Source organism: Oncorhynchus keta, chromosome 21 (assembly GCF_023373465.1).
Source record: "Oncorhynchus keta strain PuntledgeMale-10-30-2019 chromosome 21, Oket_V2, whole genome shotgun sequence".
NCBI classification, from domain to species: domain Eukaryota; kingdom Metazoa; phylum Chordata; class Actinopteri; order Salmoniformes; family Salmonidae; genus Oncorhynchus; species Oncorhynchus keta.
The window spans coordinates 11643927-11656968 of NC_068441.1; the positions used below are offsets into that span (position 1 = coordinate 11643927).

The 13042-nt window shown below is 44.1% G+C and overlaps 1 protein-coding gene across 1 annotated transcript; it reads left to right on the plus strand.

The window, feature by feature from the left end:
• The first annotated feature begins 8759 nt into the window (after positions 1-8759).
• On the plus strand, positions 8760-12825 carry LOC118400124 (potassium channel subfamily K member 15-like). The gene is made up of 2 exons (XM_035796645.1): positions 8760-9614; positions 11508-12825. The coding sequence occupies exons 1-2, from the start codon at positions 9332-9334 to the stop codon at positions 12494-12496; spliced, it is 1272 nt and encodes a 423-aa protein (XP_035652538.1). The 5' UTR covers positions 8760-9331; the 3' UTR covers positions 12497-12825.
• The last annotated feature ends 217 nt before the right edge of the window (positions 12826-13042 follow it).

Here is a 13042-nt window from a genome sequence, read left to right on the forward strand (position 1 = left end):
AATGTGACAAATGGTTTAAACTCTACAGACCAGAAAACGTGAGACGTTAGTCCATATGTTTGAAAAGGTGAAACTCCGAAACTCTCAATCTCGACACAAGAAGAAGAAACTCACTAGACTATAGCATTTACCAGTCTGCAGCTGGTATGTAAAGTAGTCTAGGACATTTTACCAAAGGCATGAGGGGAAGAACAGATCCCTCTCAGACAACCATTGGTACATCTGAAGTATCTGTCTAACAACTACTCCACTACCAGAGAAGCTCTACAAAGAACATTGTGAACTCTGGTGAACAAATCAGAGTCTTACATCCCTCGACAACTTCACCATAGGACCCATCGAGTTCAAGAGAAAGACAGCTACGCGTAAATATATATTGCATTTCTAATCCGAATGAGCGGTGATTAGGGTGCTACGTATTCATATTTCCATGAGTGTAGCTTCCAAATGTAACAACGATAGTTCACTCTCTTTGTCTCTCCCTCTCTTTCCATCCCGCCATATTTTATAACCAAATGGTCATGCTTTTGTTAGTCCACTAGCATCCCACTGCTGGCTTGCTTCTGAAGCTAAGCAGGGTTGGTCCTGGTCAGTCCCTGGATGGGAGACCAGATGCTGCTGGAAGTAGTGTTGGAGGGCCAGTAGGAGGCACTCTTTCCTCTGGTCTAAAAAATGCCCCAGGGCAGTGATAGGGGACACTGCCCTGTGTAGGGTGCCGTCTTTCGGATGGGACGTTAAATGGGTGTCCTGACTCTCTGAGGTCATTAAAGATCCCATGGCACTTATCGTAAGAGTAGGGGTGTTAACCCTGGTATCCTGGCTAAATTCCCAAGCTGTCCTTCATATGATCATGGTCACTTAATCATCCCCCTCCTCTCCCCTGTAACTATTCCCGAGGTCATTGCTGTAAATGAGAATGTGTTCTCAGTCAACTTACCTGGTAAAATAAATTGTATTATGTTAGTAATCAATAACCTATACCGTTTGTTAGTTAGTAAATAAATAAATAAGCCATTTTGTGTATAGATGATTCATCAATAAGGTTAGGGTTGTTGCAGATATCAAGGAGTATGCGACGTACAGAATGAGACTGATATGAGGTAATAATGATTAATAAGTGACTGTTATTGATGTAAGAGATATCTATATATCTTTAGAGTTTAAGTCGGGAGATCCCGTTGTTTCCCGTGGTGTCCCAAATTCCTAATGTGTTAATTGTTACACGATTCCTTTAATCGAGTAACAATTAAACATAGTTAGTTGATAAAATAAAATAACAGTCATCAGATTAATGACAGTCACGACACTGGCCTCCCCCCTCTCAGCACTCACCTCTCCCAAGGTTCCATTCACGTGGTCTCCAGCAGCTGACCGGGCGTTCTCTGACCTCAAACATCAAATCAAATCAAAATGTATTTGTCACATGCACTGAATACAACAGGTGTCGACCTTACAGTGAAATGCTTACTTACAAGCACTTAACCAACGATGCAGTTTTAAGAAAATACCGTAAAAAATGTTTTTAAAAAGTAAGGGATAAGTAAAACAAATAATTAAAGAGCAGCAGTAAATAACAATAGCGGAGCAATATACAGAGGGTACCGGTACAGAGTCAATGTGTCAATGTGCGGGGGCACCGGTGTCAAGGTAATTGAGATAATTATGTACATGCAGGTATGTTTGTTAAAGTGGCTATGCATAGATAATAACAGAGAGTAGTAGCAGCGTGGGGGGGACAAATAGTCTGGGTAGCCATTTGATTAGACGTTCAGGAGTCTTATGGCTTAGGGGTAGAAGCTGTTTAGAAGCCTCTTGGACGTAGACTTGGCGCTCCGAAACTGCTTGCCGTGCGGTAGCAGAGAGAACAGTCTATGACTAGGGTGGCTGGAGTCTGACAATTTTTAGGGCCTTCCTCTGACACCGCCTGGTATAGAGGTCCTGGATGGCAGGAAGCTTGGCCCCGGTGATGTACTGGGCCGAATGTGCTACCTTCTGTAGTGCCTTGCGGGCGGAGGCCGAACAGTTGCAATACCAGGCAGTGATGCAACCCGTCAGGATGCTCTCGATGGTGCAGTGGATCTGAGGATGCATGCCAAATCTTTTCAGTCTCCTGAGGGGGAATAGGTTTTGTCGTGCCCGCTTCACGACTGTCTTGATTCACTACAGCCCCATCTTAATCCATCCAGACCCTCCTGTCAGTTTGTGGTGGAGGTCGACGCCTCGCATGTCGGAGTGGGGGTCGCCCTGTCCCATCTTTCTGCCCAGGACCAATAGCTGCACCCCTGAGCTTTTCACTCCCATTGTCTTACCCCTGCTGACGGGAACTATGATGTGGGGAATCTAGAACAGACTGTGTTGGCCCACTCCAGACACGACCCGTCAGGCAGGAGACGAGGACACTCACACTCTCCTCCCGCGAGGGAGTTGGTCTCATGGTCGTCAGGTACAGCTTGAGTTGGAGCAAAAGCCCCTGGCACCCAGCCGCCGCTCCATCATACTTCCTCGGGAGCGCAAGACGAAGTGCGCCGGAGCCGGATGTGGAAGGAGGAGAAGGTGGACTCATCGGAGGAACCGGAGGTGAAGAGAGGAGACCACTCCTCTCCCATCGGTCCATTCTCTCCATCATCTGATCCATCGCCGATTCTACCCGATGGAGGACGGTGGTATGATGGTTGGCAGCTACTCCTGCTGACTCCATTACAAGGTGCGGGATTCTGTAACGATCTGGGTGTAGTGGGTGCGAAGTCAGGCGCAGAAAGCAGAGAGTTCAGGGTAGTGCTATTTAATGCACAAACGGCGAACATAAGCTACCCCACGAAACACAGGGGGCACACAAAACAAATGCCCCAAACACGAAATGGGAAACACGTTAAACTCAAACGTGCACACTAGTTACACAAACAATCCCACACAAAGAGCATGCGGGCCTACTGGTTAACATAGCCCGACTAATCAGCCTAAACACAAAACAGGTGAAACCAATAAACAGAAAGGGGGAAAAGGATCAGTGGCAGCTAGTAGGCCGGTGACGACGACCGCCGAGCGCCACCCGAATAGGAAGGGGAGCCACCTTCGGTAGGAGTCGTGACAACATGAGAGATAAGGGGTATTTAGCTCTACTCCCTTACATCATTAAAATAAATAAAAGCAGGTTCTAACCAGTTCTAACAGCCTATGTGTCTAAGATAGAGGTGTGATAAGATCTTTAGAGCCTAGACAGGAGAACAACTCAACCTGGCAGGCTTTTAGTGCCCAGCGATAAGAATAAATAACAAATCACTCCTTTGTGGGGTGTATGAAGAGGTTACTCTACATGCTGGACCCCATTGACTGATCACATCGATGTTCCTTGTTGTTACCAAATCCAGGATATAAAATATCCAGTAGAACAGTGTTCTCCATTTTCAGCCATAGCCTTTCCAACCCTTCCTCTCAGAGCATCATAGGAAGGGCACTCCAATTCTAAGTATCAATTAGTAGTCATGATTCAGGACATCTGCACAGGGAGCTTGTATAGGGTCTGGGTGGGAGCTCTGAATTTCAAGGGCTGACGTTATAGGGCACTTGAGAACCAATACCAAATGTGTGGTCCAGAAATTGCATGCACGATACCTTTTCGTCCCTTGTTGTAAATTTTCTGTTAATACATGTCTTTTTTTATTTGTGTTTTATTTGCATAACTTGTGTGTTGTATAGTATGTTGAGTTATAAATCTAGCTAAATTCCATCTGCAGTCACCAAGGAAAGTAATGGGGCATATTCAAAATATTCAAAATGATACTCTAAATTAATATGCTGTACTACAATATAGCCTACATTGTATTCGCTGTTTGTTTCATGTCTGTTCATCATTTCTCCCGATAAACCAGATAGACTCATTTATTTTGTGCTGTGATCCTTCCAGTTGAATACTTGGTCACAGTCATCAGGCCTCCCTTAAGGTGCTGTCCCAGAGGAATGAAAGGTCTGTCATTCTGCCCTTTTGGTTAATAAGCCTCAAAGCATACTCACATTATCTGTAAAGTTCAAGTCAGTGTCCTTCTGTGACACCTGTGTATCCCTCTGGGGAAAGAGCCAGTGCCTTAGGTATTAGCACAATGAGAGAGCTGAAAAAGTCAGTGGGTCCTTTTTACCATATTCCAAACCCCGAAATCTTACTGATCCCACTTCATTCTGAATAACTCAGCATAAAATGTGTATTACACATGGGTCTCTATATACTTGTTACGTTTCCCAATAAGAAACCAAAAATACTGTTACTAAACAGAGACCAGTAACTTACAAATGAGAACAAAACAGGTGGGGTTTTAAAATGGGTTCTCAAGGGACACACTTAGGGCTGTTGTGGTGACCGTAAAACCGCCACACTGGCATTCACTAGTCATGAAGTCAGTCAAATTCCACGTGACTGTTTAGTGAGAGGTAATTAGGCTTCTCCAAGCTCTGATGATGCTGATGGTCATTAGTAGCCTACCAAACTTGCTAACTGCCTGGTACTCAGCACTCTGTTGTCCCTCTAATCACTCTGACATAAATGCTAATCAATCTAATCAAACACTTCATGAGAGCCCATGAGCTCATGCTGTGCAAAATTTCAATAGGCTATGCAATTGCAAGAGAAAACAGAGGGATGGCCTCTATTAAAAAGAGGAGAATCAGCTTCTATAAGCTAGGCTTACTATATTTATTTGGAGTTGCAGTCTACTGCAGAGATAGCCTGCAAAGTAATGTCATACTTTCCAGGTCCATACCCAAACAGTTCGAACAACTACTTTTGAAAATCACTCTCTCCAGAAATAAGTCTCTCACTGTTGCCGCCTGCTACCGACCCCCCTCAGCTCCCAGCTGTGCCCTGGACACCATTTGTGAATTGATTGCCCCTCATCTAGCTTCAGAGTTTGTTCTGTTAGGTGACCTAAACTGGGATATGCTTAACACCCCGGCAGTCCTACAATCTAAGCTAGATGCCCTCAATCTCACACAAATCATCAAGGAACCCACCAGGTACAACCCCAACTCTCTAAGCAAGGGCACCCTCATAGACGTCATCCTGACCAACTGGCCCTCCAAATACACCTCCGCTGTCTTCAACCAGGATCTCAGCGATCACTGCCTCATTGCCTGTATCCGCTACGGAGCCGCAGTCAAACGACCACCCCTCATCACTGTCAAACGCTCCCTAAAACACTTCTGTGAGCAGGCCTTTCTAATCGACCTGGCCCGGGTAGGACATTGACCTCATCCCGTCAGTTGAGGATGCCTGGTTATTCTTTAAAAGTAACTTCCTCACCATTTTAGATAAGCATGCTCCGTTCAAAAAATGCAGAACTAAGAACAGATACAGCCCTTGGTTCACTCCAGACCTGACTGCCCTCTACCAGCACAAAAACATCCTCTGGCGGACTGCAATAGCATCGAATAGTCCCCGCGATATGCAACTGTTCAGGGAAGTCAGGAACCAATACACGCAGTCAGTCAGGAAAGCTAAGGCCAGCTTCTTCAGGCAGAAGTTTGCATCCTGTAGCTCCAACTCCAAAAAGTTCTGGGACACTGTGAAGTCCATGGAGAACAAGAGCACCTCCTCCCAGCTCCCCACTGCACTGAGGCTAGGTAACACGGTCACCACCGATAAATCCATGATTATCGAAAACTTCAACAAGCATTTCTCAACGGCTGGCCATGCCTTCCGCCTGGCTACTCCAACCTCGGCCAACAGCTCCGCCCCCCCGCAGCTCCTCGCCCAAGCCTCTCCAGGTTCTCCTTTACCCAAATCCAGATAGCAGATGTTCTGAAAGAGCTGCAAAACCTGTACCCGTATAAATCAGCTGGGCTTGACAATCTGGACCCTCTATTTCTGAAACTATCCGCCGCCATTGTCGCAACCCCTATTACCAGCCTGTTCAACCTCTCTTTCATATCGTCTGAGATCCCCAAGGATTGGAAAGCTGCCGCAGTCATCCCCATCTTCAAAGGGGGAGACACCCTGGACCCAAACTGTTACAGACCTATATCCATCCTGCCCTGCCTATCTAAGGTCTTCGAAAGCCAAGTCAACAAACAGGTCACTGACCATCTCGAATCCTACCGTACCTTCTCCGCTGTGCAATCTGGTTTCCGAGCCGGTCACGGGTGCACCTCAGCCACACTCAAGGTACTAAACAATATCATAACCGCCATCGACAGTACTGTGCAGCCGTCTTCATCGACCTTGCCAAGGCTTTCGACTCTGTCAATCACCATATTCTTATCGGCAGACTCAGTAGCCTCGGTTTTTCGGATGACTGCCTTGCCTGGTTCACCAATTACTTTGCAGACAGAGTTCAGTGTGTCAGGCTCTTTTCATGCCACTTTGATACAGCTATGACCGGAAGTGATTTTTATAGCAGGTTAGGAGAGCATTTTTGCTAACCCTAACCCTTTCCCTAACCTTAACCAAATGTTCATAACCTGCTACGTTAATTATCTTAACCTGCTGCGTAAATTCTCCTAACCTGCTGCGAAAAAGTAACTTCTGGTCATAGCTGTATCGAAGTGATGTGAAAAGACTGTTTCTCTGGTTCTCAAAGACACTCATGGGGGTGTCCACTGAAAGTTGACTAGCAACAAGAAACAGGGTCCCAAAAGACACCCACCATGAGGACACACTCAATTTGACCCAGAAAAGGCTAAGCAAAATAAAAAGCAACATATAATATGGAGTTAAAAGTAAGTGGAGTTAAACAAACGGGAGAACATAATATAAAAGGCTTTGTTAACAAAGTTAAATAAAAATTCCACCCAAAAACTGCATTTTGTTGATATAGTCCCAAATGGTTTTGCATGTCAGCTATCAGTATTTTATATATATATATATATATATATATATATATATATATATATATAGAGAGAGAGAGAGCGATAAAGAGATAAAATAGGAGCTTAGCAAATCAGATAACAACTCTAATACTCCGTAGGCATCAGCAGCCAGAAAGTCATTAGAGGGTTTGGGGACTAATGCTCAAAGATCATTTTCTGTTTTATATAGAATCACAAGCCAATACACTGAGGGTACAAAACATTAGGAACACCTGCTCTTTCCATGACATAGACTGAACAGGTGAATCCAGCTGAAATCTATGATACCTTATTGATGACACTTGTTAAATGCACCTAAATCAGTGTAGACGAAGGGGAGGAGACATGTTAAAGAAGGATTTTTAAGCCTTGAGACAATTGAGACATAGATTGTGTATGTGTGCCATTCAGAGGACGAATGGGCAATACTAAATATATAAGTGCCTTTGAACAGGGTATGGCAGTATGTGCCAGGTGCACCAGTTTGAGTGTATCAAGAACTGCAACAGTCCTGGGTTTTTCACGCTCAACTGTTTCCCGTGTGTATCAAGAATGGTCCACCACTCAAAGGACATCCAGCCAACTTGACACAGCTGTGGGAAGCTTTGGAGTCAACATGGACCAGCATCCCTGTGGAACGCTTTCGGCACCTTGTAGAGTCCATGCCCCGTCGAATTGAGGCTGTTCTGAGGGTAAAAGGGGGTGCAATTCAATATTAGGAAAGTGTTCCTAATGTTTTGTACACTCAGTGTATTTCCATTGTATCATTTGTATCTTACTTTAAAGCTGTAGTTTTATAAGTGATCTGCCATAATAACTATGCATGTAGATGCCACATGGACAGGAGAGGACTTTAGACGTTGGTTATTAACTGATTAACTGGACAAAATCCATTCAAATAGTAATGATTGTTCTCATCCTTTTTACAGTAGAGAAAACTAAGCCATGCTGGACAAATTTAAATGTAACCTGGTATGCACAAAAACAAAAATAACACTGTTAGATAATAATTTCCTTATGTTCTTCTGACCTCTGGTGTGTTGTTGGGTGTGACCAATTAAATGTTGTATCATGGTCTCTGTGTCTAATCAGACCCATGTCAATTTACCTCATGTCCTAGTCTTTGAGGATTTCAGAGCAATCGTGACATTTAAGTCTTGATGCTTTTGGGGCTCATTAAATACACACATGGTTAGCTACCTTGACACACTCTCTCTCTCTCTCTCTCTCCCTCTCCCTCTCTCTCTCTCTCTGACATAGTTAAAAGGGCAATCTGCAGTTGCTTCATCCATTTTTGTACTTAGTTCAAGTTGAATTAGTTAAAGGTACCGATTTATTATTGAAGAATATAACTTATAAATGCCTCATGAGCTTAGTTCAACTGTCGTACAAGATCAGAACCCCAAATATAAACTTGTTTCACTCCAATGTTTGTAAACAAAGCAAACTATACTTTCGATATCATGCATGGTCAGCCCTTCCTTGGAGCTGTTTATGAATTTAAGAGTGGTTGCATTTCTCCAGCCCTATAACTCAGCTTTTTTTCTTTACAGAAACAGGGGTGGGGAAGATGCTTTGTTATTGTTTCCACTGCTGATTGCCGCTTTAATTATGAAGGCTCCATTGATCACTCTGGGACTAAGTGTGCTTTATAAAGGTCAAATCTGCCACAGGCTCATGCTTCATCAGTCAGAGTAATACATTAGCCAAGCGTTTTGTGAATACTTCACACATGTAGGCTACGCTTCACAAAGCAAAGTAATCAAGAGAGAAGAGTATGAGAAGGCCAGCTGTTTCCACAGTGCCATGCCCCCTTTAATAAGAACCAAAAGAACTTAACAGCAATCACCAACTGAAGCCATCCCACTGACCATCATTCATTAATTACAAAACAGGGCCCAGCATCACCGGCAGCACCAGCTCAATGCAATCACAGCGCAGTATGACTTTTGGTCAAGGCCCCCAGTTTATTTAACTAATTTAGGTTAAAATAAAGATAATAGTATAATTCTACAAAGCTGCCTTCTCACATTAGAGGTTGGGTCGGTTAAAGATGAGTGAGAGCAATGTAGGCAAGAGGATACTCTTTGGTAGCCTCCTAAAAAAACGTTCCAGTAGCCTAACCTAAGTGTCTCCTTTTTGGACTCGTATGAACACCAGTCAGTCTTAATTTGGGCCATTCGGAATAGACTATACACACCGGAACTCATAGGGCCTAAATGAGAACACAAACTCCAAAGCCTATGGAAAGTGTATGCAGTGCCTGTGTAAAAAAAAAGAGAGCGGCACATTTACCTTAAATCTACCATAATACTATAAGCCTAGGCCACTGATGAGTTATATCAATCAACTATGTAGGCCACTCTTAATTGGTATGTGAATGGATGAATGAGTTCATGCGCGCTTGGTTCTAACAGAATTGTCGTGTCCACCGGTCTCTCTTCCGGAACACACCCACTCTCCTCTCAGTGCCCACTCGAGTTCGCTCGGAGTGAGGATGAAGGTGCAGAACATTCGGACCCTTTCTCTCATCCTGTGTATGATATCCTACCTGCTTGTGGGAGCCGCGGTGTTCGACGCCCTCGAGTCCGAGACCGAGAGCTCGAAGAAAAAAATCCTGGAACAAAAGCGCAATGAGTTGAAGAAGAAGTACGGATTAACTCAGGACGACTACCGGGAGATAGAGAGAGTGGTTCTACAGTCGGAGCCACATCGCGCGGGGAGACAGTGGAAATTTGCGGGATCTTTTTACTTTGCCATCACTGTTATCACAACAATTGGTAAGTTAATTTGATATGTCTCGATGTTTTATGGGTTTCTTTGCTCTGTAAGTTAAACCATGCATACTGGTATGACTAACTACAACAAATCTGTTTTTACATGTAAAAAATAAAAAATTCCTCTAGCCTAGAGTTTATCCTTACGGGCGCTGAGTGACTGGTGCTGCACTTTGGTTTGAATTATTAGCAAAACTGGAAGTTATAAAGGGTTGCATGACAGATACTACTGTTCTAGAGAGTAAAATAACATAGACCCCTATATATACAGCACCAGTCAAAAGTTTGGACACACCTAATCATTTCCGGGTTTTTCTTTATTTTACTATTTTCTACACTGTAGAACAATAGTGAATTACGTCACAATTATGAAATAACACATATGGAATCATGTATTAATAAAACAAAGTGTTAAACAATTTAAAATAAATTTGAGATTTTTGGTTCCAACTTCCATGTCTTTGTGAGACGCAGAGTAGGTGAACGTATGATCTCTGTGTCACGCCCTGACCTTGGATCCTTTTATGTCTCTATTTTGGTTTGGTCAGGGCGTGAGTTGGGGTGGGTATTCTATGTTCTATGTTGTGTAGTTCTATGTTTTGGCCGGGTAGGTTTGAGAACCATACTTAGGTTGCCCTTTTCCCACCTGCGTTTGTTGGGAAGTGTAGCCTTTAGCTTCACGGTTTGTTTTTGTAGTGTTTATTGTTTTGTTCGGCGTCATTTTCCAAATAAAGAGAAAATGTACGCTCACCACGCTGCACCTTGGTCCTCATCTTTTAACAGCCGTGACACTCTGCATGTGTGGTTCCCACCGTGAAGCATGGAGAAAGAGGTGTGATGGTGTGTGGTTTCTTTGCTGGTGACACAGTCTGTGATTTATTTAGAATTCAAGGCACACTTAACCAGCATGGCTACCACAGCATTCTGCAGCGATACGCCATCCCGTCTGGTTTGCACTTAGTGAGACTATTGTTTTTCAACAGGACAATGACCCAACACACCTCTAGGCTGTGTAAGGGCTATTTGGCGGCAGGTAGTCTAGCGGTTAGAGCATTGCGCAAGTTACTAAAAGGTTGCTAGATCGAATCCCAGAGCTGACAAGCTAAAAATCTGCCCTGAACAAGGCAGTTAACCCACTGTTACTAGGCCGTCATTGTAAATAAGAATTTGTTCTTAAGTGACTTGCCTAGTTAAATAAAAGTTGAATTAATAAAATAAAAAAGGGCTATTTGACCAAGAAGGAGAGTGATGGAGTGCTTCACCAGATGACCTGGCCTCCACAATCACCCAACCTCAACCCAATTAAGATGGTTTGGGATGACTTGGACCACAGAGTGAAGGAAAAGCAGCCAACAAGTGCTCAGCATATGTGGGAACTCCTTCAAGACTGTTGGAAAAGCATTCCAGGTGAAGCTGGTTGAGAGAATGCCAAGAGTGTGTAAAGCTGTCATCAAGGTAAAGCTGTCATCAAGGCAAAGGGCTACTTTAAAGAATCTAAAATCTAAAATATATTTAGATTTGTTTAACACTTTTTTGGTTACTACATGATTCCATATGTCATAGTTTTGATGTCATCACTGTTATTCTACAATGTAGAAAATAGTCAAAATAAAGAAACTCTTGAATGAGTCGTTGTGACCAAACTTTTGACTGGTACTGTATATCTATATATCTATAACAAATGTTTTAAAGAGTTACTGTGTTTGTCTGTGTGTCCATGTACACACCCCTTACAAAAAAAATGTTTGCAGATTTGAAGCTGTAATAAAAGTGCAGTAACTACAGTCGACTGTGATGGTTGGACACAGTAATTGCAGAATAACTGCAGTCATACTGCACTCTGACAGCAATATGTTTTCGTAATGGACATGTGTCTATAACTATGATATTCTGCAGGTTATGGACATGCTGCTCCAGGCACAGACTCTGGCAGGACATTCTGCATGTTCTATGCTGTTCTGGGCATTCCACTGACGCTGGTCATGTTCCAGAGCATGGGGGAGAGGATCAACACGTTAGTCCGCTACCTCCTCTGCAGGCTCAAGTGCTGCATGGGATTACGGTGGACTGACGTGTCCATGGGGAACATGGTGCTGGTGGGCCTCCTGTCCTGCATGAGCACCCTCTGTGTTGGGGCAGCAGCCTTCTCCCACTTTGAGGGCTGGACCTTCTTCCATGCCTACTACTACTGCTTCATCACGCTCACCACCATCGGGTTCGGGGACTTTGTGGCCCTGCAGAAGAAGGAGGCCCTCCAGAGGAGGATTCCCTATGTGGCCTTCAGCTTCATGTACATCCTGGTGGGGCTGGCTGTGATCGGGGCTTTCCTGAACCTGGTGGTGCTGCGCTTCCTCACCTACAGCACACAGGAGGGAACCAGGAGCCTGGAGGTGGAGCGAGAGGAGCAGGCAGCAGTGCCTACGAGGCCATGGGGTGGGAAGGCGGTGGAGGAGGCAGATGTGGAAGCATCAGCACGGGACAGAGTTGATGGGATGGAGCAGAAAGAAGCTGAGGATGGGCATAGTAGCCGCTGCAACTTCTCCCTTTCCATGGATGGAGGCACCAGTCGTACCAACCTCATCCCTTGTCCATCTGAGGAGCTCAGGGGGACCCCTGGGGTCAGGGAATCTGCTAAGCACCCTGAGTTCTGCATCAGCGCCCTCTGCTCCTGTATGTGCTTCAGGCTGTGTGCCTGTGACAGCCCCTTTCCATCCCGCTGTGAGCACTCAGGCTGTCACAGCAACCCTCTCTTCTACAACTCCATCTCCTACAGGGTGGATGAAGCCTCTTGCAGCTCCAGGGGCACCTCAGCCCAGTCCTCCCCCAGCAGCGGTGCCCTTTTCCTGGGGATGAGCAGTCCTCACACACGGAGGAAGTCAGTGTAGCTACCTGGATTGTTGGGATTGACTCTGGACTGAAGTTGCCTTTGTTCTTATCTTTTGATGTGAATCTCTGAGAGGAATACAGTGCAGACAGAGATGCTACTGATTCTCTGAAGGTGGAACAAATTGTTTGTTTTTCCTGTTAAAAAAAAGGTAGCATTTACAGGTTTCAGGTTGCGCTTCTGTTTATTTTTACAGTCAAAATGTAGCTTTTACAGATATCCTGTTCTGCATTGTATTTAGCAATTGCATTTTTTTCTATAGATAAAGAGATGATTTATACAGGTAAAGATTGTATAAAATTGTGAAATAAAAATGTAATACATCTTCAATATGTTCATTATCTTGAAGGAATTTCCATTATTAGTAGTAAATGCTTTCTTGACAAATGAATGAAAGTATGGGCATTATGATGGAAGTACTTTACAGCACACAAGAGGAAAATATCTGTTCCCCAGACCTGCATTCATTTGCTTATTGAGCAATAGCTTACATTACACATAAATGATAAACTATCTAAAAGTGTTGTATGAATAGACTTGTTACCAT